The following is a 27,966-nucleotide window of genomic DNA, read 5'->3' as shown; positions in this document are numbered from 1 at the left end:
GAATCCAGGCCAAGAAGGAACAAGTGTAAGTGTAATTTTAACAAATTTCAAGGGATGTGAAGAATTTTTTATTTTCTTTTTAACCCATTCCTAGAAGTTTTACTTACAAGGAAGGCATCTTTCAGTTCCTCCTTTTCAATAGTGAGGAAGAAAAAACACACACACTAATACACAAACACAAATGCAACTTCAGATTCAACTCAATTTTCAAACCTGCTGTTAAAGCACACAAAAAAAATGGAGGAAAAGAAGAGACGTCCTTCTCTTCCTGCCAACTACGTCACTCTGGCTCAGCTGCAACAATCCTGGCTCCAACAACAAAAGCAGCAACAACAACAACCACCACCACATGAACAGCAACACGAAGACAAAATTGGACTTGAACAGTTACAGGGAGAGTCTCACCAAAGGCATGCAACCGCTTCTAGGTCTTTCGCTGGGAAAGAGAATCCAAATAACCGTAATCAACAGAAAAATCGTGATGATTCAGAAGGCATAGACAGAGACAGAGACGGAGACGTCAGTCTAGAAGGAGAAGGTAGCATGCAATGGAAGGAGAAAGTGAAATCGAAGACGAAACAAGCTAGGGTTGAAGAAAGAGGAACAAAATTCGAAGAGAATGAAGAGAAGGAGAAAGAGGAAGTGAAACAGGGATCGCGCCCGGAATATTTTTACCAGCAACACCGCCATGGAGCCGCTGTTAGGGTTTTTGCCAGAAAACAAAGTCACTTCAATCGGGCGAATCATTGGAAAGTTCGTGGTGACTCGGGAACTAATGCCGAGAAACAACGCAATGAAGCTGATACAGGAATTAGAGGCGCCGATGCGAAAAGTAAAGGCAACTACGAACCGAAGAAGAACAAGGAAGCGAAGCCAAAACCTAATGTTTATGAAGGTGGAATCAAAACCGAAGAGAAGAAAGAGAAAGAGAAACAGGATGAGGATGAGGAAGTGAAACAAGAGCAACGCCGTGGAACAGCTTCTAGGTCTTTTGTCGGAAAACACGATCGCAATGGTCGCTTGAATCGCGGAAAAATTCGTGCCGATTTTGGAACCAATGCTGAGAAACAATGCCATGACGTAGGAATAGGAGACGGTGAATCGAAGATGAATGCCACAAAGCCAAAATCTCTGATTGTGAAAAAGAAAACAGAAATGGGAGGAGAGAATGGAAAGAAACAGAGGGAGGAAGTAAGTAATGCTGAAGAGGAGAAAGCCAAAATCATGGAAAGCCAATCCAACGAGGAGAGTGCTGGTGGTGGTGGTGGTGTGCCGATGGAGGAGGTTGAGCAGAGATTTAGGGGTTTAGAGTTTAGAAGAATGGGTGATGGTCTCAATTACGCTCAACCTAGTTCTTATGGTGGTAGCATTTATGGTTACATTAACAGAAAGGGTTATAGAAGCGGTCATGGTAATGACTATGGCTATGGCAACAGGGATTTTGAAAGGGGCAAAAGAGGTGAGAAGATGGTTTGGATTAGGAAAGTTGACAATATTGGTGAAACTGAAAACTAGTTTAAATGTTCTTGCTTTATTCTGTATTAAATATTAGGTTGATTTGGATTTAGGGATTATCAAATATGATAGTTTTCTGTTCATATGGTTATAGGAATGATTTTAACCATGGAAGAGTACAGTTCTGGTGAATTATTCCGCCGAATGTGATTAATTTTCAATTTGCACATTTTGATATCCTAGTTCTAATTCATAGTGTTTAGTTTGAAATCAGAATTTGAGTTAAATTATGAATTAAAACTGTTTAGCTCTCTGTACTAAATCATTGTTTCCAAAGACACCTCAGTTAGAATTGAGAAGAGATCATTTTTCCTCATTTACCTTAGTTATAAAGTAAAGAACTACTAGTAGTCTACTACTACTACTATGTTAGTATTGAATTATTTATGTGTAGTTGTCAACAAAGAGTATTAGTCTACTATTACTATGTTAGCATTGAATTATTCAGGTGTAGTTGTCAACAAAGAGTATTACTGCTAGAAGTTATGCAAGAAAGGAATACTGTGGAATTAACATGACATGAGATTAAAATGATTGGAGGTTTGGAACTTGGAAAATACATACTTGTCTAATTTGCCATGATCATCATCATTATAATAAAATAGCTTCATCATGTTGAAGTCTTTGATGGATCTAATGCACTAAAGAAACTCATGGTTGTGGCTGTTGCTTCTTTTAGTGATTCTTTGTAGACAGCTATTTGAATTTAACCTTATGTAGACTGTGGGTCAATACATTGATTTCTTATGTCCTAACTTTGGCCAATCATAATTCACACAGATAGCAACGGCTCAAATAGATTCGATAGATCATAGATGTATATTAAAATTGGGGTTTAATTTGTACGCTTATTAAATTAAAGAATGAAAAATATGATAGAATTAAAAGTACATAAGAATTACATTTAAATTAAGTGTATGTAAAAGTAAAATATTTATTCAAGTGTACAAATAATAGTTTTTGTTTTTAGGTGGAGAAGAAGGGATTAAGGGATCAATCCCCAAGGAAACAAGAAAAAAAAAAAAAAAGTTTTAGTAAGACCCTTCTGACCCCTCGTGAAGGAGGTTTTACAAGAATCCGCAAATAGATCAAGGTTGATGGAATTTTACAGTGAGGCAAGTTATGATAGTTTGCTTCTCTAAGGGTATAGTTGAAAAAGAATCAGAATCAATATTTATTAGCAAAATGAATTATTATTATGATTTTAATGGCTTTTAATTAAATATTCTTTAAGGTTTTAAAACGAAATTTAACTTTTATAATTAAATGTGAATATCATAACTTTTTCAAATATAAATATATTATATTGAAAAATAAACATTAAGTTGATGAATTTATTAGACCGTTTTAGGTGATTAATAAGAATTGTGATTTTCAATTCCAATTTTTGTAACCGATAAAACCATCAATTTTCTTAATAATTGTAATTAAACTCATTTAAACTCAATTTTTGAATAATATAGCAACTAATGTCAACTTCCTCTTGCCTACAAATAAGATTTAACAGTAATTTGCACTAATCATTTTCTTCCCTCCATAGTTGTGTTTGTGGTGAATGGCTCAAAATAATGGTGGAGAAGATTGCAGCAAAGGTTGCAAGAAATGTTGCAAAAAGATAGTAGAGGTGCAGGTTCAGCCACACCCAGTAAAAGATCAATTGCCCGGAGTTCAATATTGCATCAACAGTCCTCCTCCATGGCGTAATTACACTCTTCTTTACTTAAGTTTTTTTTTTTTTTTTTTTTCATTGATGCTTGCTGTTTGTCATGGTGGCTATGTTCAACATTTGTGTATCAAATTCTCCTACTATGTGATTTGTAGACACAAACTTTACCACTCTTGACTCTAGCATGATTGTCATACTAATGTTGCAGCATTTTTATAGCAACGGCGGTGAAATTTTGGCTAAAAGCTTTATTCATACATAATACCTGTTTCCTTTGTTCATACATAATACATGTTCATTTATTCATACATATACATGTTCATATATTCTTTAATTTTTTTTCTAAATATTTTATGGTATACAATTTTCTTTTTGAAAATATTAATGATAATGAGCTTAAAAAATATTTTAAGAGAAGCAAGGGTATTTTTGAACAATTAAATAATATGACAATAGACCGTGACAAACTGACAATAGCTTCTCCCAAGCTTTAGGAAGAAAATAAATATAATATATTATCCAAAATAAAAGAAAAAAAAATAATCCAATACAAAGAATCTGGCATAGGCTTTGGAAAAGTGCATGGAGAAAAAGCTTATAGCCAATTAGTCTTAGGAAGAAAACATTATGTTCCCAATTGAAGGAATTTATGTTTGCATGCATTCAAAATTTTGGCTATGTAATCAAATTTTGTGAGCAGTAAAATTTTAGCTGAAATTTGATGACAATGCAGCTGAAGCATTTTTGTTGGGGTTCCAGCATTACATTTTGACTCTTGGCATGATTGTCCTGATTCCAACCATAATTGTTCCTCAAATGGGTGGAGGAGATGTAATCACTTTCTCAATCTTTCTTTGATTCATTCTTTTGTTTCTAAACACTCTGAAATTTAATGATACCAAGTTCTTTGATCTAATGTAGGCTGAGAAGGTGAGGGTGATTCAGACCCTTCTCTTTGTTGCAGGGTTAAGCACCATTCTTCAATCTTTGTTTGGAACCAGATTGCCAACAGTTATTGCTGGTTCATACAGTTACATAATACCAGTCATTTCAATAGTTCAAGCTAAAAGATATGATTTATATACAGATCCTTATGAGGTTAATGTCATTTTTCTTTCTTTAGATGCTACCCATTGTGTTGATTTTGACTTAAATGGTTGACTTTTCTTTTTTTCTCTTAAAAACTAAAATATTTTCTATAACTCAGAGATTCACTCAGACAATGAGAGGGATTCAAGGTGCCTTGATCTTAAGTGCATGTTTCCAGATGGTACTCGGATTTTTCGGCTTTTGGAGGAATGCTGTCAGGTAGTGAATTCGACTTTCTCGACTCAGTGACTGGCGAAAAGTGATACAAATATCATTTCTCTTTGTTGATTGGGTTTTCATTTTAATTGTTGTCAGGTTTCTTAGTCCACTTTCTGTAGTCCCATATGTAACTTTCACTGGACTTACTCTCTATCATCTTGGATTCCCAATGGTAAAGAATTCCAAGTTTTCTCCCACTTTTTCATTCAATTAGTTTGTGATCTTTATCTTTTAAGTTCTATTCAGCAATTTCTTTCTAAATCTTGTCCAAATGAATGTCACAGCTTGCAAAATGTGTCGAATATGGGCTTCCAACACTAATTCTCTTGGTGTTCATCTCACAGGCAAGTTCTTAGTCTTCTCTGTTTATAAATATTCCTATTAACTATTTGTTATCTTATTGCAAAGTTTTGAAAAGGTGAATTTAGAAAATGTAAAATAGGAATGGATTATGGATATGGAGAAGTTTGAATCAGTTTACAACTTTTTTCTTCTGCAGTATCTACATAGATATATTGCAACAAAGAAGCCTATACATGACCGATTCGCAGTGCTGTCCACGGTTGTGATTTCATGGCTATTTGCACAGCTTCTCACTTCATGCACTGCATATAACAACAGGCCAGAAACTACACAGACTAGCTGCCGAACTGATCGAGCCGGACTTGTGAGCGCCGCCTCATGGTAAGATTGAGTAACCTCAATTATGCTTTCACTCAAAGAAGATTTATCACTGCTAAAATTCATTGTTTGGAGAACACAAACTTATGTTCTAACTTCTAAGTAAGTAAGTTGGAGATACTTATATAGATAGACATGAGATTCCATGTGTGGATTTGTTTAATCAAGTTATTATTATTACTTATTACTTAACATCAAACAGAACAAGATGTAAATTTAGCAGTGCATAAATAGTTGTAATTTAAGCTTCTTTTTTCATGCAGGGTATATTTTCCTTACCCCTTCCAATGGGGAAGTCCTACTTTCAATGCTGGAGAAGCTTTTGCTATGATGGCTGCTTCTTTTGTTTCTCTATTTGAGGTATGCACAATGCAACCATATTAGTTACTAGTTTTTGATAATATAAACCTTGAAAATTAGGCAAAATACACTTTTGATTTTCCCTTTTTTGTATTTTTCTTACTCATATGCAGTCTACCGGAACATTCTATGCTTCGGCAAGATTTGGAAGCGCAACGCCGGTGCCACCATCTATTATCAGCCGTGGAGCTGGCTGGATTGTAAGATACCATGATTCATTACAATTTGCCATTCTTTCTTGGCCCATATTATAAATGAAACATATGATAAAAGTTAAAATTTATGTGACTCTATTGTGATTTTAGGGAGTAGCTACAATGCTGAATAGCATGTTTGGTTCTGTCACTGGAAGCACAGCATCAGTGTAAGTCTTTTAATCAAATTATAAGAGTCTTGTATCTCAATAAATCAAGGAACTTATGAATTTTATTATTAAAAGAGATCTTACTCTTGTGAATGTTTTAATGGAACTTTAGACTCTTATCAAGTTTTTCCTTATTTTTATGGATTGCATCATTTTCAGGGAGAATGCTGGTTTGTTAGCATTAACAAGAGTTGGAAGCCGAAGAGTCATTCAAATATCAGCAGGCTTTATGATTTTATTCTCTGTATTTGGTAATATTGAACCAATAAAACTTGTTACATTCTAGAACTTCACCATGTTGAGATTCATGAACTAATGGTATATTATATGTTAAATAATTCCAGGGAAATTCGGCGCGCTTTTCACCTCTATACCTTTGCCAATCTTCGCAGCCTTATACTGTGTGGTCTTCGGCTATGTCTGTAAGATTCTCTTATTCAATTCTTACCTAGTCTTAAGTTTCTGTCTCATTCTCTGCATGTTAGAGCTTTAAACAATTTTGGTTTGTAATTTTGTGATAATATGTAGCTTCTTCTGGCCTTGGATTTCTCCAATTCTGTAACCTCAACAGCTTCAGAACCTTGTTTATTTTGGGATTCACATTCTTCATTGGCTTCTCAATTCCACAATATTTCTCAGAATATTATCATGTGAAGCATGAATCAGCTGGTGCAAGATGGGTGAGATAACTTGACCAAAAAGCAATCAAAATTTTATTTTGTTAGGACCTTAGTATATAACATACAAAATTGGTAACAAAAAATAAAATTTTTAACATATACATTTATTTTGGCAGTTCAATGACATTGTGACAGTCATGTTCATGTCACATACAATGGTTGCTGCCTTGGTTGCATTCATTCTGGACATCACACTGTTGCGCGAAAACGATGATGATCGAAAAGACAGTGGAATGCAATGGTGGGAGAGGTTCACCATGTATAACAAGGATGTTAGGAACAATGAATTCTATTCTTTACCATGCAGGCTTGATGAGTTATTTCCAGCACTTTAAGAATGCAATGTGTGTTCTGTTCTGTTTTTTGAGAAAGGTTTCTTGTATTAGTTTCTCTCATTACATGGTTTCATTGAACTTTTTAGGGAACTTGAAGTAATAGTGCCATTTTTCTTAATGTTAGCACATTATAATAAAACATATTTTTACATGGGCAATCTTTTTCATGCTTATACACAAAGCAATGACAAGGATGGAGATATTGGTGTTTAATTATTGTATCATATCTGTCTGTTCTTGTTTGGGATCATTAGGGTAGCAAAATTGAATGCAACATGCGATTTTAATGCTCACTACTTCTCTTCTCATTTTTTTTTTAATTTATGTAAATGCTTATATGAATAGGACAAAAAAAATGTCTTTATTGTGCAAACATTTACAAGGAAAGTTTTCAAGTATACCGGTACACCAGTATTTCAGTGATTTTTTAACCATTAATCTTAAATATATGTATTATATATTTTTTTATAATTAAGATCAACGGTTAAAAATCACTGAAACACTCTAGTACACTTGAAAATTTTTCTATACTATATGAATTGGAACAACCAACAACTCTTTAATTTTAATATGTACATCCCTTAATGTATTAAAGAGTGGTCATTCATCCCAATTATTTAATTTCTTTTATTGTTCTAAAGAAAAGAAAAGAAGGGTAACTAAGTTTTAGTTGAAGTCCAATGTATTATATAACTATTATTCAGATTGATTGATGGTAATTTTGACTGCCTTAATATTAGGCTTGAAGATTTTTAGGGTGACATGTGAAGTCTTCGGCTATGAATATTGAATGCTTAATGCATGAGTCTCTATGGGGCCATGTTTGGTCATCGATATGAAATATAAATAAAAAAATAGAGTGGGAACAAATTTGGTATAAATTTTGATACATGGTATATTTTATTAAATATATTACAAAAGTTAAATTAAAATATATTTTTTATATATTTAATTGATTGATTTGATTTAAGCAATTTAATTAGTGATGCATCAATTGAACCAATAATTTAATATTTTGTCCGATTTGATTATTAAATTGAATTTAATAAGTATGTCCAAAAACCCTAATATCTCTGCTACTACATACCCACCCTCTACCAGATACCCTGATCTCTAGCACCTTATTTTCTTCATAAGTCTAGGATGGATTCATTCCTGTCCTGGCTATGATGTTAACCTTATTGTCACTTGTATTTAAATATTACATGCCTCTAGGAGCACAACAAAAGTACATCCAAAGTACATGCCTCTAAATTATTACACAATTACAGAAATTATTAATTCTACTAGTTTATTTAAATATGTGTAGTTACAGCGAATATGAGATTAGTTAAGATGGTATATCAACCATCTTACACACTGAAAATTTTTCTAGGGTCAAATTCTAAAATAACAGAAAACATCTATGCAAAAAATAATAATTTGAAAAAAAAAATTATACCAAATTCATCCAAATTTCCATTTTTTATTGTATAGAAATATAGATGAGAACTTTTTATATTTCTAATGCTAGAGTAATAGGTTAATCTCAACTAGGGACGGATCTATTTAATATGGTGTAGGGGCACACTGAAATTGTTAAAAAGTATTAGAAAAAAAAAAAAAAAATATATATATATATATATATATATATATATATATATATATATTCTCTCATTATAAAATTATATTTAACTTCATATTAAAATAAAAATTATGCTAAATTTTTTTGTCAAAAAATTTATCTTATTAAATTTAAATCTCGTACAATAATAAAAATCTTCTTATTAAATTTTATCTAAAATACAATATATATATATATATATATATATATATATATATTAAATCAACTTAACAAAAATAGAATATTGTGATACTATTCAATTAAAAAATTTATGTAGTTAAAATTATATTCTTGAAGTTTTCTACTCAATTTTAATATTTATTAGTAAATTAATTTTTTTTTTGTATTACATCTATATTTTGATAATCAAAAATGTTATTTATACACCAAAATCAACTACTAAAATTAACCACCATGTATATATATATATATATATATATATATATATATATTGTTTAGCTTATTTTTAATATATATTTTATATTTTAACATGTATTTTATACTAGTGATTGATTTTGGTAGCTAATTTTAGGTTTTGTTTGGTAAAATTTTTATTTTTAAAAATAACTTATAAAAATTAGTTTTTAAAAGATAACTTTTTAAAAGTTATAACATCTATATTTAGTAAATTAAATAAAAAATAACTTTCAATAAGTACAAAAAATAACAAGTGTGTCTAATAAAATAGCTTTTAAAATATAACAAATATTGCAGTAGACATTAATAAAAGAATTAAATTTAAAAATAAATTAATATATGAGATCATATTAGACTTTTTAATTTCAATAAGCACAAACTATCTTTAATAAGTTTTATCTTAGATATTTTCAAAATCGCTCTTATCTTTTTAAAGTTGCAAACACAAACACATATATACATAAAACTACACCGTAATTTAAACATACATGTGTATATATAAAAATACATTCTAATATAAAATTTAAATTCATGTATAAGAGGAATACATGTTTAAATAGCAGCTGAAGAACGAAAAAATAAAATATGTATTTTAATATGTCTATATTACAATAATTATGATGTTTTAAAATATACTATTAAAATTAAAATAATATTTTTTATTATTTAATAATACATTTTAAAAAATATTATTAAAAATATAATTTTAATTTTAACATACTTAAAATAACTGCAGTAAGCAAGCATAAAGATACTAGGATTCAGCAAAATAAAATTATGTTCATATAAAATATCTCACGGGTATCAAGTATGAGTAGTAATAAGGGTAATTTACGCATCTAAATTGTTTGACCTCAATATTACGCAAACACATTGTTTCCAAATTTAATACGCAAATGCATTGTTTCACTATTTTATGTAAACCGCTACTGGCAGTAGCGGTTTACAGGTGTGCATAAACCGCTACAACCAGCCGCGGTTTATGTGTGTGAGTGTGTGAGTGTAAACCGCTGCTGCCAGCAGCGGTTTACGTGCGTGTGTGAGTGTAAACCGCTACTGGCAGTAGCGGTTTACGTGCATGTGTGTGTGAGTATAAACCGCTACTGCCAGTAGCGGTTTACGTGTATGTGTGTATACTATTTAAATAATATTATAAATAAAAAATTTAATTTATCATTTCACAATATAATTTAAAAAATATAAATATGCATGTAATAAATTTTTTATTTGTATTTATTATTAAAATGAGATTAAATAGCAAATCAAAGAGTGAGTACTCACAGAGTACTAAAATATATAAACTAAGACTAATTTTTTTTTAATCTTCATCCCTTTTAAAACTCATGAATGATAAAATAATTTATTTTTAGTAAAAAATTCACTAAAGCATACACTTTTTCTTTAAAAATTACTTCATTTTTTTATCCATATAAATCATATGATTGCAAAAAATATATACTCCGTTTTCTTTCCCTCAATTTTTTTGTAACTTAATTTAGCGGTTTCTGTGTTCCTCACGTTGATTAGAAAAAATGTTTGTTTATGCTAAATTAAGTTACAAAAAAATTGAGAGAAAGAAAATGGAGTATATATTTTTTGCAATCATATGATTTATATGGATAAAAAATGAAGTAATTTTTAAAGAAAAAGTGTATGATTTAGTGAATTTTTTACTAAAAATAAATTATTTTATCATTCATGAGTTTTAGAAGGGATGAAGATAAAAAAAAAAATTAGTCTTAGTTTATATATTTTAGTACTCTCTGAGTACTCACTCTTTGATTTGCTATTTAATCTCATTTTAATAATAAATATAAATAAAAAATTATTACATGCATATTTATATTTTTTATTTTATTCATCAAAATTATGATGCTATCACTATTATTTATCTAATTAATCAACTGTAAAATACAAATAATTTTTATTTTTTGGTATAAGACAACAAAGTTGCACAAATAAAAAAAATCATTTAGCTAGAACCTCAAATGCAAATCAGCAGCAAAGAACACAACCCATTTTCCAAACTCTCCAATCTCCTTTGTATGGTTGATATAAATAAAAGAGAATGAAGTGATTTTTAAAGAGTAAAATATATAATTTAGTAAACTTTTGGCTAAAAATAAATTATTTTATTATTTATAAATTTTAAAAGAGATGAGAATAAAAAAAATTAGTCTTGCTTTATATAATTCAATACTTTGAAGACTGTATTTTTTTATTTGTAATTTGGTCTCTCATTTTAATAATAAATACAAATAAAAAATTTATTACATGCATATTTATATTTTTTAAATTATATTGTGAAATGATAAATTAAATTTTTTATTTATAATATTATTTAAATAGTATACACACACATACACGTAAACCGCTACTGGCAGTAGCGGTTTACACTCACACACACGCACGTAAACCGCTAGTTTACACTCACATACACACGCACGTAAACCGCTGCTAGCAGCAGCAGTTTACACTCACACACTCACACATAAACTGCGGCTGGTTGTAGCGGTTTATGCACATCTGTAAACCGCTACTGCCAGTAGCGGTTTACATAAAATAGTGAAACAATGCATTTGCGTATTAAATTTGGAAACAATGTATTTGTGTAATATTGGGGGTCAAACAATTTAGATGCGTAAATTGCCCTAGTAATAATGATAGGAAATGGTTGAATTTGTATAAAAAATTAAAGTTTTAAAGATATAAATAAATGTGAGACACAAAATGAAATTGTTGGGGGCCGTACAATAGAATAGAAGTACGGAAAATAGAAAAAGGAAAAGTGGTAAGAATGGAGAATGAATCCAAAGGAGGGTGGAGTGGAATGGGAAGAATGGTGAGAGGAGGAGAAAGAAAGAAAGAAGTAGTGATGATGGGAGAGGTAGGTGTCTCATCAGCGTATCATAACTGGGGAATACCCATCAGATACGCTCACATGCTTCTTTCTCTCTCTGTGACTCTCAGGGATTATTGGGATTTTTATTTTGTTTCTGTTCAAAACAGCATCTTCCAAGAACCTAATAATAATGATAATAAGAATAAGGCATGTATGTATATATCATTCCGGAAAACATGGTCAGTGGTAGCGGGATCGCCGCTTTCTCATACGATCAGCAATTCAGCATGCATATGGATTGTTAGCTCCTATTTCTTTTTTTGCTTTTCTCTCTCTTCTCACAGCTGGCCTTTTGTCCAAACCATGATTGCATTGTTAGCATGCTTAATAGCTGCAAAAATCAATTTTCTTTCTCTCTTATCAGACTCCTTAACAATAATTTGTAAATTTTTTTAATTATTCTAAGAGTTTAATTTTAATATATATCATCAAATTATATTCATCTACGTTATTTTAGTCCTAATTTAGACTAATAATTATATTTATATGGTAACAATTTTTTTTTTGAGATTTAGTAGAGTTTTATATAATTTTCGTCCTTAAAAAGATCATTTTTTTTGTTGTTTTGATTTGGTCACTACTACAATTTTTTAGATTATTACTGATAGATTTTTAATAACGATTTGCTTTTAGTTTAGTAATGGACATTAATATTAGTAACAAAAATAGTGACGGATGAAATTTGTCACTAAAAATAGAATCAATAAAAATTACCATCAAATTTCAAAATTTATCATTAATTTGACTAAAAAAAAACAACAAATCTAATTCATCTGCAATGAATAAATATTTTTCAACTAAAAATAGATTATTTCTGTCGGTAATAATTCTTTAATAACAAAATTATTTTTGCGACGGATAAAATCCATTGGTAATGACAACCAAAGAAATTCATTTTTAATTTTTTTTTTTACAGAAATTTGATCCACCGGGTAGTAGAGAGTCAAATTTTGGCATTTAGCTTTTCACATGAATATTTAACCTATAACATCAATACTTAATAAAAAAATAATGACATGTCTAAAATAATTAAAGATATTTTAAATTTTACTAGATTAAAACAAAATATATCATGATCAATCCAAAATACGTATATTTTAAAATACCTAAGTTTTATTCAAACCAAAATTATTTAATATAACCTAAACAAATAAAAGAGAATTATGAATTTTTCTAAACTTGAAGAAAAATAAGTGTAATTGATCTTGTTTTATGTTATTGTATGCATGCATGTGGGTTACTGCTCAAGTTTTGTATCAACTTCATTGGGGACTACTTACTACCTGTCTTGTAACAAGTGGGTGTAGTTGCATCCTAATACTAAAAGGCCATGTTTAATTATATTGTCATGTCTTAGTCTAGTAGTATCTTCATTGGGACTAGCATTTTGTGTTACACATTAAAAGGGACTTGATAAGGGACATACAAGTTTTTTTCCTGTAAAACATTGTATATATCATTTTTGTTGATGTGCTTGCAATATTAAAAATTATCTAATATATATATATATATATATAGTCATACTTGAAAGTATTTGCCCCCATGCATGCCAAATTTTGAAAAACTTTTCTTTTAGAAAAGTAGATATTATACACTCGAATTATCTTATTAAATTTTACTTCATGTTAATATGATAAAATTATATGAAATTTCTTGCTGTTGATCATATGTTCGCATGCATATATTATATTATCAAAAAATATATGAAATTATACAGATCTTAAAAATATATTATAAAAAATATATAAAATTATACATGTATTATCTTATTAAATTTTACTTTATGTTAACATGATAAAATTATATTGTTAGAAATAAGAGACTAAATTGGAGAAATGATGGTATATTATTGAGTGTATTCAAGTTGTCTATGCAAGTTGTCTAGAATAATACAATATAAAAGGGTATTTATAGGTACTAAGAGAATCGTAATAATAAAAACGTAATTTTCTATAATAAATATTCAGATATACTAAATAATACTAATTGATTCTAATTATATTCTAACATCCCCTCACTTGAATTTGAAACTTATTTAAAACAACGAAATAAAGAGAAAAAAAAACTGCATAAACCGATAAAACGGGTTCAGACAGAACTGTCGGAAGGAAGTGCAGATGGAACTGCCACTTGTCTGAATGAAGCGCAGATGGAACTGCCGCTTGTCTAAAGGAAGTGCATATGGAACTACTGTTAGTCTTAAGGAAGCGCAGACGGAACTGCCGCTTGTCTGAAGGAAGCGCAGACGGAACTGCTGCTTGTCTGAAAGAAGCACAGACGGAATTGCCGCTTGTTTGAAGGAAGCGCAGATCGAACTGCCGAGGAAGTGCAGATGGAACTGCCGGAAAGAAATGCAGATGGAACTGCCACAAGGAAACACAGACGAAATGCAAACAGAACTGCCACGCGAAGATGCAGACGAAACTGCCAAGAGAGAACATAAACGGAACTGCCACGAGAGAACCACTACAACGATATAGATTATTTTTTAGGGTTATAATGTGTAAAAGAAAATTAAAATTTGTCAAAAAAATAAATTTTGACACTATTTTAACTATGAAAATATGTTAATAAAAATTTTGTCAAAAATAGTATTTTTAACATATAAGTGATTGTGAAAAAAATTTAAATCTTATTTTGATAAATATTGGCTGTCAAAAATAATTTGTTAGAAAATTTTGAGAACATATTTTCTGTGATACTTATTAATTGTCAAAAATACTATTTATTTTGACACTTATTGACTATAAAATATTTTCAACAAAAAATTTTAACAAAGAATGAAATGAGATCTTGAAACTAAAGAATAAATTGAGATTTTGAAGATAAAGAATGAGTAGTATAATCCTAAACTGAGAGCAGTGTGATGTCAAAATTAACAGAGCCCAAAGAAGAAGAAAAATAGTAGAGTAAATTGAAAACAAATGAGTATCAAAATTGAGGAGTAATTTTCTACGGTCAAATTATTCATCAAAAAAACATAAAAAATTTGACATTTGTGATATTTGTCAAAAATATATATTAGTTTTGACATTTAATTATGGTGTTAAAAAATAAAGTGTTAAAATAACTCTATTTTCTTGTAGTGTAACGCAGATGGAATTGCCACGAAAGAACGCAGACGGAACTGCCACACACGAGAGAACGCCGACGGAACTGTCAAAAGAGAGCGAAAACTATATGATTTCTTCATGAGAATAGGTAAGCAGCGGATGACAATGGTGTTTGATCATTCAACTCAAAATAGGCTAGTCGGTGAGGTGAAAAAGTATCAAAGGAGTGACAAAAGGGAAAGAAAAATGACAGAAAAAAAATACAAAAAACTACGGCGATTTCATCGCAAGGAAAACAACCTATCATCTTCAAGGAGGATATCATGACTCTGATACTATGTTAGAAAAGGGAGAGGGAGTAATAGGAAAAAGGTTTGTAAGTATTCAAGTTGTCTACTCAAGTTGTCTAGAATGATACAATATAGAACAGTATTTATAGGTACTAAGAGAATTGTAATAATTAAAAAACTACGGCGATTTCATCGCAAAAAAAACAACCTATTCTCTTCAAGGAGGATATCATGACTCTGATATCATGTTAGAAATAAGAGACTAAACTGGAGAAATGATGGTATATTATTAAGTGTATTTAAGTTGTCTATGCAAATTGTCTGGAATAATACAATATAAAAAGATACTTATAGATACTAAAAAAATCATAATAATAAAGACGTAATCTCTTATAATAAATATTCAAATATACTAAATAATACTAATTGTACCTAATTGATCCTAATTATATTCTAACATATATTAAATTTAATTTCTTGCTATTGATCATATGTTCGCATGCATATATTATAAAATTATATGAAAAATTCATATTGATTATGTTCGTCTTTTTTTTATCAAATTTATCTTCATTTACGTTAAAATTGAAATCTTTATTTATTTTTTATAAGAAATGAAATCTCTTTTAACATTTTTCGCACTACTAACATATCACACCCAGTAATCTTATTGCTTTATCCCTTGAGATGATGATAGATGAAGTAACTTGACTAAGGGTATGTTTGGATGGGTTTATAAGTAACTTTTTTTAACTTTTAACTTATGAAAAGATGTAATATTAATGTCTGGTACAATTTTCAAAATAAAATTGCAACTTTCTAAAAAGCTATTTTGGTACTTAAAAAAAGATTAAAAAAAATGACTTCTCTCAGAATAAAAAGCTTTTTATCACATTTCTCTTAAAATAAGTATTTTTAGAACTAAAAAACTAAACACAAAATAATTTATTTATAAACTACTTTTAATATAAATATTTATTGTTTAAGCTATTTTCTCAAAAGTAACTTAATTAAGTTGTTTACCGAAACTTACATTTTGCTTGAGGAATAAGTATATATTTCATGGGCAACAATTAAAAAGTTAAAACATAAACTTTTGTGAATACTCAAAGTTGTTTTAGGAAAATGATGAAAAACTAAATTAATTCGATTATAGGCAAAATTTGATAAAATTTAAGCTAGAAAATCAGTTATTATAAGCATACGCAATATTTTAAAACTTATAAGTAGAAGTTGATTATTATATTGAAACGGTAATAATAATTGTATCAAATTGACCATAAATATCAAATACTATATAAGGGTTAACTACGAATTTGATATATCGAAAGATTTAACTACTGATAAAAAATCTTTTAAAATATGTTATTGATAAAATAATTTTTGAATTATTTAAAAATATAATAAAAAAATTAATAAATATTATATTTTTTAGTAAGTAATAAAAAATTTTTATATTTAGCAAATAACTTATTTATTTAATCTAAATTTTTTTGACAATATTTGAATAAATATTTAGAAGATGCACAAAATGTTCAGAGCACAATTTGATTTCTAGATTTTTTTTATTTAAAAAAATGTGGTCATTCACAATATTTTTTTTTAAATTACTTGACAAAAAATTACTAAATTTTAAGGATAAAAATATCTTTTTTTAATAATAATTACAAAAATGTGCATCAAAATTTGATATCTAAAGTCATTGTTTATAATATATATATATTTAGCTCTTTTTGTCGCATTTTTAAATCTTTCAAAAATTTATATGTCATTAGCAATATGAACTAGGGATGTCAATGGGGCAGGGCGGGGGCGGGGGATGCCTCCCTGCTCCCCATCCCCGCCCTCAGATTTGTTCCCCATCCCCGCCCCATTCCCCGCCGTGGGGGAATATTGATCCCCATCCCCATTCCCCACGGGGCCCCATTCCCCGCGGGGACCCCATTCCCCATCTACATAATAATTCTAACTAATTATTAATTTTCATATGAATAGAGTTGCAAGTATCTATCTTATACAAAAACTGCAAGATTTTATACAAAAAGTCTAAATGATACGATGGTGACTTCTCTCGAAATAACGCAATAGGGGGACGCAACGACGAGTCAAAGGACAAAACAGTAGACGAGGTAAGAGACGTGGCAACAGAGAGGAGAATGGACACGACGGCAGAGTTATGAAAAAGAATGCCGCAAATAGAAATTACGACGCGATAAGGGTGATGGCACAGTGAGGTGTGACGATTCGGTGAGAAGGATGACGAGGGGGTGACTGCAGAGAGGTTAGATGGAGTATGGACAGCCTTAGGGATCTTTGAATTGAAGAAGGGTTATGCAAATAAAGATTATGAGTTTTGGGTTTCTATATATGTGTGTGTGAGAAATGACTAAAAAACATATATGAGAAATAAACTATTAAGGAAAATTTAAGGAATTCATAAATTTCGGGGAATAGCGGGGACGGGGTGGGGATCCCCGCTCGGGTCCCCACGCCTGCTTCGGGGGAATTTTGTCCCCCATCCCCATCCCCGTGGGGAAAATTCCCCACAATCGGATCCCCATTCGGGGCAGTCCCCGCAGGGATCCCCACGTCTCGGGGAATTTTGCCATCCCTAATATGAACTTTCGAATATCATTTTGATAATTTACTAAACTATTTAAAATAAAAAGAAAAAAACTTTATACCTTATCTTAGTAATTCATCATAGAATCTTGTTTTTCATACCATAGGCTGGATTTAGTTATGAAAATAGAATAAGATAAGACACTGAGAATAAGACACAAAGTACAGAAATATAAAAATTAGTATTTTTATATTTCGTTTGGTGATAAACTAGAATAAATTATAAAAGTTCAATTTATTCTCATTTAAAAAATTTAGAAAGAAAAATATAATTATGAAAAATTAACAAGAATAATAAAAGATAAAATAGAAAATAAATTATATCTCTTATCAGTGTCTCTGTGTCCGTCCTTTCTGTATGGATACAAAATACATTAATTCAATATCTCTGGATACAATGTCTCTATCCGTGTTTCATCTATCAAACACAATTTTATGTCTTTGTGTCCATATCTCAGTGTCATGTGCCTGTAAAAAAACACAATTATATATATAAATAAGGAGAGAAGCAATTTGGATTCGTGCAATGGTGATTTCACCCGTCTAATTAAACAAATATCAAAGATTTGAATCTCATTTTATATATGCAGCAATTCATTAATTGATAATAAATTTTTAAATAAAACTTAGTAAATTTTTAAATAAAACTCAGATCCGTGACAGATTAATCCTTAAAATGGGAATACCGTAATACAAAAATATATATACAAATAAAGAGATTATTTGGGTACCCATCTCTCTTATTAGTTTCTGTTCTACTGTCCCAAAATAATGTGTAACATGAGAAGACCTTAATATATTAATGACTGAAAGCTATATATGCTATGCATTATAGTGAAATGACAACTTAGTAAAGCAGCAATAATGCAAAAATAATTGTCAGGGAAAGTCTCCTAATCATGACAAGATTAAAAGGAATAATAATTTCACATCACTATTAAAATTGGAGTAAGTGGTGATTACTAATTATCACTCAAGGACAGGTAATTTCCTTAATTAAAAGAAAAGACAATTCAGACTTACCTTTCTAGATGTTAAATACTAAATAGTACAATAATGATAAAGTTAAAAGAAGTTAAATAACAAATTATAATTCTGCACATTTTATAAATGCTTTTAAATTATTTGTCTCAATAGGTTGGTCTCTGAAATCATGGACCAGACAAAAAAAGCACGTGCAAATTTCACTGCTCTAGGTTTTGGTGGCATTATTATCATTATTATTATTATTGTTTCACCATGGTCACTGTGAAGCTTCAGAGATATGTCATTTGTAGCTTCAGAATTTGAGATTGACTTAACACTCTTTGTTTCAGGGGAAAAAAAAAGATCCAAGAACAAAGTGTAGTGTGAGTTTTCAATTATGTCTCTCATCTCACTATTTCAATGTAATAGGTATTTAATTCTTTCTGTACACACTACTATCACTTCTGAACATTAGATTCTCATGATTCACATATAATGTATTTTTCTCATTAAATAAATAAATTAATTAATAATTGAAGATATATATATACAGAGGAAGTATAGAGAGTCAATGAAATATCTGTACAATATGTATAATGGAGTTTATGGATGTCCGATTCAGTATTAGAGATATAACCATTAGTATTACCTTTTCCTATCAACTTAAGCTTTTGGAATGAGTGGTTTCATGATATGGTATCAGAGTTTTAGATCCGAAAGGTCAAGAATTCGATCCTTGGTGAACCCTAAAATCAGCTTAAGCTTTTGGGATGAGTGGTTTCATGACATGAGATGTTTATTATCCCTGGTACTCGAATGGTTATTCTGGATAATATGAGTGATGTTCATTTTTTAACTCATAGCTCATTGTATATATTGTACAAATATTCCATTGGCTCTCAAGCAGGATTCATATATATATATATATATATATAATCCTAGTATCCTACACTTAGTTTTTGTTAAAGCCATGTTTACATTAAATGTAGTCATGTACAATTCATTTTCATCCTCCATCAGCATACCCCCTAATATGTCCCTTATCTTCTAGATAGGTAGAAAACTGAAGCATAAAGATTTGACTTTAACCAATGTGACATGGACTTGATTATTTGTCCTGGGTGTGAAAGTGAAAGAAAGTTGATGGTATAGGATAGGATATATATCCATATATATAAAGCTAAGTGCCAAAAATAAATATATATTTGTATGTTATTAAAATATAAATAAGGTATATATAATTTTAAAACTACTAATTTTTTAATTATTTTTATATAATTTAAAGATATTTTACATAAATAAAATAATTAATTATGAATATTTAGAATTTAATTTTGGAAGATTGAAGTATTTTTCGTCGGTGGTTAGGCACTGTATGGTATAAGCAATGTTTGACCTTGGTTGCCATGAAAAGGGGACCATAGTAGGAATGCTCTTGTGCCATACTTGTACAGTGCTACACTCTTAACTCTTAGCATATAATAACAAATGAAAAAGGGCCTAAGGGCTAAGGTGATAGTATCCCAATTCTTATATATATCTGTTTCATTAGTGTCTTTTTCTTTCTTTTCAATTGGTGAATAGAAGAAACTGTTGAAGTAATTAACATATGTGTCATGACCCATGATTTGAACTGCTCATCTACATGCATGGGCTTCACACATAGCTTGTGCCTTTCTTTCCTCTCATCCTATACCATTAATTATTGTATTGTTGTTTTCAAATTAAACATAAAGTGAGGCTTTTTCTTAAATAAGTAGTTTTTTTATAACCCATCTTTGAATATTCTTTATTAGGTAGTAAAGAATATTACACCTTTTTTTTTTAAATACAGGGAGACTCGAATCTGCGACCTCTAGGTGAGTATGGAGAGACTATGTCATTTAAGTTATAGCTCATTGGCAAATATTATACTTTTTTGTTAATTAAACAAATATTATATTTTATACCAATAATTTAAAGTTACAATTTAAAATTTAAGATTTATTGTGTTTTATAATTTATTTCTCCTTAAATTTTTTATTTATATTTAATAATAAGTTGATTTTCATTGAACGTTAAACTCCTTATTTTTTTTTTCGAAATACATTACCATTTTCATTATATAATAATTGACTTAAATTTGGAGGGTTGAGAAACTAATCATCTTAAACGAAATGTAATAAAAAGATATAACCTATATTCTTGAGTTAGTTATACGAATGAACATGTAATTATACATAGTAGTGTATCAATAGATACTATTATATTTATACTAATGTATTTAATAAAAATTGAACTAGTTGAGATGACAAATGATTTATAATTTAACTAAAACATTTTGGATTCAAAAATTTGGAGAAATCTTTTTTTTATGAATTATATATAACGAAAGTATTTTAGAAGAAAAATTGGACACTAATCTTCTTTGTATTCCTATTATATATACTAGTTTATTAATAGACACTAATGTTCTTGTTAATTTACTTTTGTATATTAAATATGTGCTAAAATAATAAAAAGAGAATCAAGTGAGATAGTGAGTTATTTTTAAATTAGTTAATAAGAAGTCTTAGGTTCAAGTTATGAAAATAACAAAATAATTTTTTATAAATTATATATAATAAAAAGTATTTTAAAAAAGAAAGTTGGACACCAATTCTTTTATATATATATATATATATATATATATATATATATATATATATATATATATATATATATATATATATATGAAGTAGTTGTATTTCTACTAATGATTTAAATGTACTATGACCTATTTATGATTGGAAAAAGAACATGACATGCACCAATCTAAAATCGGTGGGTTATTAGGATTATTTAGGATAAGAAGTTTTTTGTTCCCATATGATGAACCATGGAAGCCTAAGTTCCATGATAGATTGATTTCCATAATAGAATAGAATTATTGATTATTATTTAATATGATTTAAGCTTTAGAGAGTTCTACAGGTAGAAATGATTGAGATTGATAACCCAAGTGCTTAACAGAGCAGTAAGCATCAAACATATGCAAATGGACACATTCTATTAAAATGGGCGGGACCAATTGGAGTCAGACCAGAATCATATAGTGGCCCTATGATCTATACATAAAGTCACATTTCATTGTCAATTGACACTACCCAATAACCCTAAATTATTATATATTAAAAAAAAGTAAAGCATATTAAATAGTTTGATTTGTATTAATTAATTAATTAATTTACAAACAATTCAAGAATTTATTTATTGCCATTTTGGTTTGAAAATATTTAGAAGTAAACAAATGAAAACAAGTATTACTGATCGACTCTTTGAATGCCAGCTGTAAAGTCGACTCTTAAAATTTAATTTCCGACTCAAGAAAATAAAGAAAGTATTCAATTCGAAAAAAGGAATTAAAATAATAATAAGAGGAAGTAATGAATAGAGGTTGGGTTCATTATTGATTGAGTGACTTGTTGAAATGAGAGTAGGGTCAAGTGACCAGCAATTAACTCAACACTTTCTAAATAGTAAATAGGCATGAAACCAATCTAGGAATGGAAGATTTAATGGCATTACCATGTTTACCATGTCAAGTGTGATGGAATTGTTTTTACTGTTCAATAGGTTCAATGCATTGATATTGGCATAGTACAAAATAAATATATATATAATATGGCCCTAGAGATAGATACCAGATTTCAAGCCTAATGTCACTACAATTTTCACAGGTACATATTCACAGATATAGAAAGGAAGGGCAATGCTTCCAAGATTAATGGGGCCATAGTACTGTATGGATTTTGCTACCATTTGGCTTAGATAAGTTTTTTGTCACCAGGGAGAGTATTGAACTTATGTGGCATTTCTGAAAATCTTATATGTCTTCTAGTCATGTGTTCATGCTGTATCTTTTGTACTATGTTCTTTCTCTCTAAATGCTTTTCACTGCTGCATCTAACTTTCAATATATCAATTCCAAATTATGTATTCATTCTTTCTCATTCAAATCTTCTTTTAAAAAAAGTAATAATTATTTACATTATTTTCTTACTAATAAAAGATTATAATTTCCTTTGTATCCTTTGGTTCTAAGTTTTCTCTAGGCTCATTTTTTTGGATATACAAATTTTATGTGTATTGTGCATAGGTATGGAGGTGGGTGATGTTAGACATGAATGTGGGATAATTTTTTTTGAACCATAAAGTGAAGAAATCGGATTGTCCGATTTCTTTGTTAAAAAAATTATGAACACAAATCGGATGGTCCGATTTGTGTGGGAGAGAAAATTGGAGGGTCCGATTTGTACTTTTACAATTTTTTTATTTTGAAAACAAAAATCAGATGGTCCGATTTTATTATTAATTTTTTTTAATTGTTTAAAATACAAATCGGACGGTCCGATTTGTGTGATGCAATTTTTTTTAATTTTTTAGTCCGATTTTCTCTTGATACCACAACTGCGTAAAACACTCGTACACTCCATAACTATGTCCTACACCATTCCTCCTTCCATATCTAAATTAAAAAGTGTTCTCTCTAGTCTCTTCTCACCAACCATTTTGCATATGAATTTAAAGGGAAGTGAAATGAAAAATAAGAAGCAGGAAGAAACTACTGAAGGAAAATAAAGGAGCAGTCTTTTCACCGCAATACAGTTGCTTCTTATTCGCATAACATTTTGAAATCTTGGCCTCACCACTGCTTTCTTTCAATATAACGTGCCTTTGTCTACCTCAATTAGGACACTTTGCATTTATAATACAAACACTTTTTAGTACTCAAAATACATAGTAATTTTATTTGTTTCTAATCAAAATCAACTATTGTAATTAAATAAAACAATCACTTTATTAATTGGTGTAACCAACATTATTTTTGTGGATTGCTTTATGACCCCCAATTTCAACTTTAAAAAAGGAGAAGAAATTTCCAAATTAGAAAAACTTTTGACCCTTTTTTTGTTTAAAACTAAGTGGTAAATATTGATTTGTGAATTGTGATAGAGTTAGTTGTTAAGCACAATTTAAAAGAATCTATAATACTCAATTCATTCACAACTTAAAGAACCTTGTTTTGTTGGTGGTTGCAAAACAGACATAAATGTATGAAGAGAGAGGGAGGGGAAATAAAAGGAGAGATATTTGTAACATTTATCTTATTGTACTTTTTTTGGAATTTAGCATCATTTTATTATTATAAGATAAATCTGTACCACAATTTAAATTGAGTCATGTTTAATCTTCTTACAATGATAAATTTTAAATACATATACAGAAAATTGGAATTTAGTGTTAGTTTATTATTATAAGATGAATTTGAAGGATAATTTGAATAGAGTCACATTCTATATTTATCTTGAGAGAATAAATTTTAAAAAAATATATAAAAAATAAACTAGGTAACAAAAAAAAAAAAAAAAAAAGCAAAAACCATATGAGAAGGGAGCATACAGCATTTATTGTGAGGTCAACTATCAAAACCCCCTATAACCATTAATAGAAACAAAAGGGCTAATCATTAAAGCATCATTAGTTGTGAATTGGCCAAATTAAGATTAACTTTTGTCCTGAAAGGACAGCACTATCCTCCTATGAGAGGAGCATGGTAATGCAATGCTGCCATAATGGAAAAATAACTCCATATATATATTTCAAAATTCATTTATTATAGTGGGCCGGAAACACCAGTATTCCAGTTGTTTTAACTGTTGATTTGAATTATAAAAAATATATATAATATATATTAATTAAAATCAACGGTTAACATAACTGGAACACCAGTGTTTACCGCCGGTACACTTAAAATTTTTTCAATACATTATAAGTATCACTAAAATTCAAAGTCACACTTCATTGCATAGTAACAAAACAAAGTATCAGCCAAGAAGCAATAGCTCAAATGGCATAGTCTCCCCATACTCAATTAAGAGGTTGCGGATTCGAGTTTCCATATCTTCGGTAAAAAAAAAAAAAACAAAACAAAGTATCATTTTTTTTACAAAACTAAAATTTCATTCATTAAAAATATCAAACTACACTTTTAAATTACAAAAATATATTAGATCCAAATATTTAAAAAAAAATTATCTCTATCAAAATTTATTTAAGAATTTATAACTAGTAAATGGATATTCATATATACTAAGCAAAAATCAAATATTTAATACTTATTTAAATAGACGAGTGAATTAATGGGATGAATCCTTTGATACTGAGCTATTGCATCTCCCCTTATCTCTCTCACTCCCTCTTTGCTAGAAGACACTGCCGTACACATACACACACGCACATAAGGCCAACTGGCATATTGATTCATTCACATAAAGATAAAATAAGAAGGTGAAAGGATTGTGCTAAAGGACACATAATAGTTTAGAATTATAGTGCATTTTTTTATTATTATTTTTTTTTCTCTCTCTCTCCTTTTTGTTTGTTAATGAATTATTAGTCTTTCTTTTTCTTTTTCTTTTTCTCCTCTTCTTATACTTATGATGAGAGTAAGAGAGTGTGGAAAACAGCTACCCTTTAGGATCTTATACAAGTTCCTTTGATCACAGAATCTATATATATAAGAGCATCAAATTAGTTCTTTCTTATTAGAAAGAGGAAAAAAAAAAAGAGATGGATATATCAGCTTCACAATACAATAGTGCTAGTGAATCAGGTTGGACACATTATTTGGACCAATCTTCTTCACTTGTTTCTGAGAGTTATTTCCAAAGAATAGATGAATTTGAAGGGAAAGGAGCAGGAAGAATAATGGAAGAGGAGGAGTTTGAAGAAGATTTGTCAATGGTTTCTGATGCTTCATCAGGTCCTCCACATTATGATGATGCATCATCATGGTATTGTGAGAATAATTGGTATGCTAATAACAATAATAATACCAAAGAATCACAGAAGAAGAAGAAGAAGATGATGGTAAAAGAATATGGAAGAAGTCAACAACAACAACAATCTTCATATCTTGATGACACTGCTAGCTCACCAATCTTCAACTTTCCAAAGGAGAGTCACAAGGTTAATAAATTCATTAATTTCTCATGACATAATAATAATAATAATACTAATTAACATGATTTTCATATAGTTTAATTTCTTGTTAGTAATTTATTAATTAAATGAATTCTTTTGTTTATTGAACAGAAGAGTTTCTCAGGGAATGGAGCAGTGGAAGATGCATTGGATTTTTCTCAGTGTTTATCAGTAACAAGAATAAAGGTATATAATATATAGTTTGGTTTGTGGTTGATTAAATTGTTTTAGTTATGATCAATACTTTATGAATATCAATTATTTGCACATTTTGTTATACAGAGAAAGCCTAAATTCCAGAACCTATTCAGAGGAAAACAAGCTTCAGAGGAACAAGGTAATGAATCATGATCCATTCTCTTCAAATTACTCCCTCTGATTCAAAATAACTGTTAATTTAAACAAACTCATACATTGAAAAACCAATGTATCAGATGTTTAAATACATTGATTTTTTAAAAATATATTAAACCTTTTTTTTTCCTCCTCATTAGGTGGGTTTGATGAAGAAGGAAGAAAATGAAATGAAAATCATTTTGCTGTGGCTGCTGTCACTTCTGCTGCATTGCTATGGAAAGAGAGACCAAAAGGGGGATATTGTCAAAAAAGAAAGAAAGAAAAAATATTCAAATTTCAATGTCTGTTTAAAGGGGAAAAAAAATTCCTTTAATTTCCTCCTTTTATTTAATTTTTTTCTTCTTTTTCAACATGTTAAATTGTTAACAAGGAAAAAAGCAACCTTTGTTGTAGCTTTCACTCTTTTATTTGAATATGCTTCTGTACTACACTGCCAATGCAGTTGGGGAACAACCTAAGAGAATATAAGAAACTGGGTAAGGTTTCTGTCTTCCATTTTTTTTTTTAAATTTCTTTCTTCTTTTTTGTTGTTGTCATCAGTAGCAAGCATGATGCAAAAACTTTGCATATGCTAAGTTTTATTACAAGTTCACAACATAGCCAATCCTAATTCAAATAAAAGAAAAGGAAATTGTGTTGTTATGAAAATGTAAAATTAAAATCATGCAGAATCTTTATGTCATGAATCAGAGTGACAAGCATGATGCATCTCTGGGACCTCCCAAATGTGTTCAGTAAAAAAATGTGATACCAATCAGAAACTCTTCTAAGATTGGTGCTCAACCTTTTTTCATTCTCTAGTTAACTAATTTACTACTAAAAAATAAAAGATATAGTAAATTTAGAAGGGAGAATGTTAATACTAACATGGAATTGGTCCAATAGTAGACAAGTTTGTTTCATTTTCAGTGATTTCATCAAACATTAAAACTTAGGAGCATTTTCAAAATTTCTGGAGTGGAATTCTTAATAATAGAATATCTTTTCTAGTGATCTTGAATTCAGAAAATTCCTTTTGTGTGAAACAATTACAACTCAAATTAAATGAACAGGTCAAATAAAGTACCAAAAAAAGAAAAGATAAAAAGAAGTAACCACTGATAAGAGAGGAAAGAGGGGTCACAATTTCACTTGAGCCATTATTCACCACCATGAATCCATATATCAATCAAATCCAAAGGCCTTAGTTATGAGTAGTGGGGCCCACTTGATTAAGTTCAGCTACTGCCAGCCTTGCTCACAACTACTTTGGGTGGGTAAATATGGTAAGAGAAATGGGCTTGGCACCAAAAATAGACAAAGTATCCAAATGAAACCAAAAGCCAAGTTTCATTTTCAGCCTAAAGGGGCAACCCCACAACCCCTTTTGATAGCTACTCACTTTGAATTGTGATCCATTCACAACACTTAGTACAATTATTGAATATATTATGTTTTGGTAGGATATCCAACAAAATCTTCCATTCAAAAGGTGTTTATATCCTCAGACTTGAACTAACCGCATGGATACATTTCAAAGCAACTTAGATATTTAGAAAAGGACAAACACCTCACCTTTCACTAATCATTTCTAATTCCATGGGCATTTTGTGGTTCACCTTTGTCATTAGAGACCTTTTAGGTGTTAGCAAGATGGAGTTAAGGTTTAGGGCACATGCTCCATATCATGGATACACAGTTTTACTAGTATGCATTGCCTTTATTGGAGGGTACATGTTACATATCATGTTAACATGCATTGATGAGTACAGCACACTAATAATATCTTTTCACTATATTAGGTTTAAAAAGAATCCAATCTAATTAAAACATTTAAATTTTACAACTATAGGGTTAAATATT

General features: G+C 29.6%; 2 protein-coding genes across 2 annotated transcripts; both read left to right on the top strand.

Moving 5' to 3' along the window:
* The first annotated feature begins 3,070 nt into the window (after nucleotides 1–3,070).
* LOC112754236 (putative nucleobase-ascorbate transporter 10) lies at nucleotides 3,071–7,022 on the top strand. Its single transcript, XM_025801809.3, has 14 exons — nucleotides 3,071–3,215; nucleotides 3,915–4,012; nucleotides 4,103–4,279; nucleotides 4,389–4,489; nucleotides 4,586–4,661; nucleotides 4,774–4,833; nucleotides 4,989–5,173; nucleotides 5,434–5,530; nucleotides 5,644–5,730; nucleotides 5,836–5,894; nucleotides 6,054–6,145; nucleotides 6,239–6,316; nucleotides 6,423–6,574; nucleotides 6,691–7,022. The coding sequence occupies exons 1-14, from the start codon at nucleotides 3,071–3,073 to the stop codon at nucleotides 6,907–6,909; spliced, it is 1,626 nt and encodes a 541-aa protein (XP_025657594.1). The 3' UTR covers nucleotides 6,910–7,022.
* An 18,093-nt stretch (nucleotides 7,023–25,115) lies between these two features.
* On the top strand, nucleotides 25,116–26,619 carry LOC112756029 (protein SOB FIVE-LIKE 5). Its single transcript, XM_025804435.3, has 4 exons — nucleotides 25,116–25,752; nucleotides 25,879–25,953; nucleotides 26,050–26,104; nucleotides 26,262–26,619. Exons 1-4 carry the CDS (start codon nucleotides 25,354–25,356, stop codon nucleotides 26,288–26,290), a joined length of 558 nt encoding a protein of 185 aa, XP_025660220.1. The 5' UTR covers nucleotides 25,116–25,353; the 3' UTR covers nucleotides 26,291–26,619.
* Nucleotides 26,620–27,966: the final 1,347 nt, after the last annotated feature.

Source organism: Arachis hypogaea, chromosome 6, assembly GCF_003086295.3.
Source record: "Arachis hypogaea cultivar Tifrunner chromosome 6, arahy.Tifrunner.gnm2.J5K5, whole genome shotgun sequence".
In the NCBI taxonomy this organism is placed as follows: domain Eukaryota; kingdom Viridiplantae; phylum Streptophyta; class Magnoliopsida; order Fabales; family Fabaceae; genus Arachis; species Arachis hypogaea.
The sequence above is the reverse complement of the archived record's forward strand: the minus strand, read 5'-3'. Positions and strand labels throughout refer to the sequence as shown.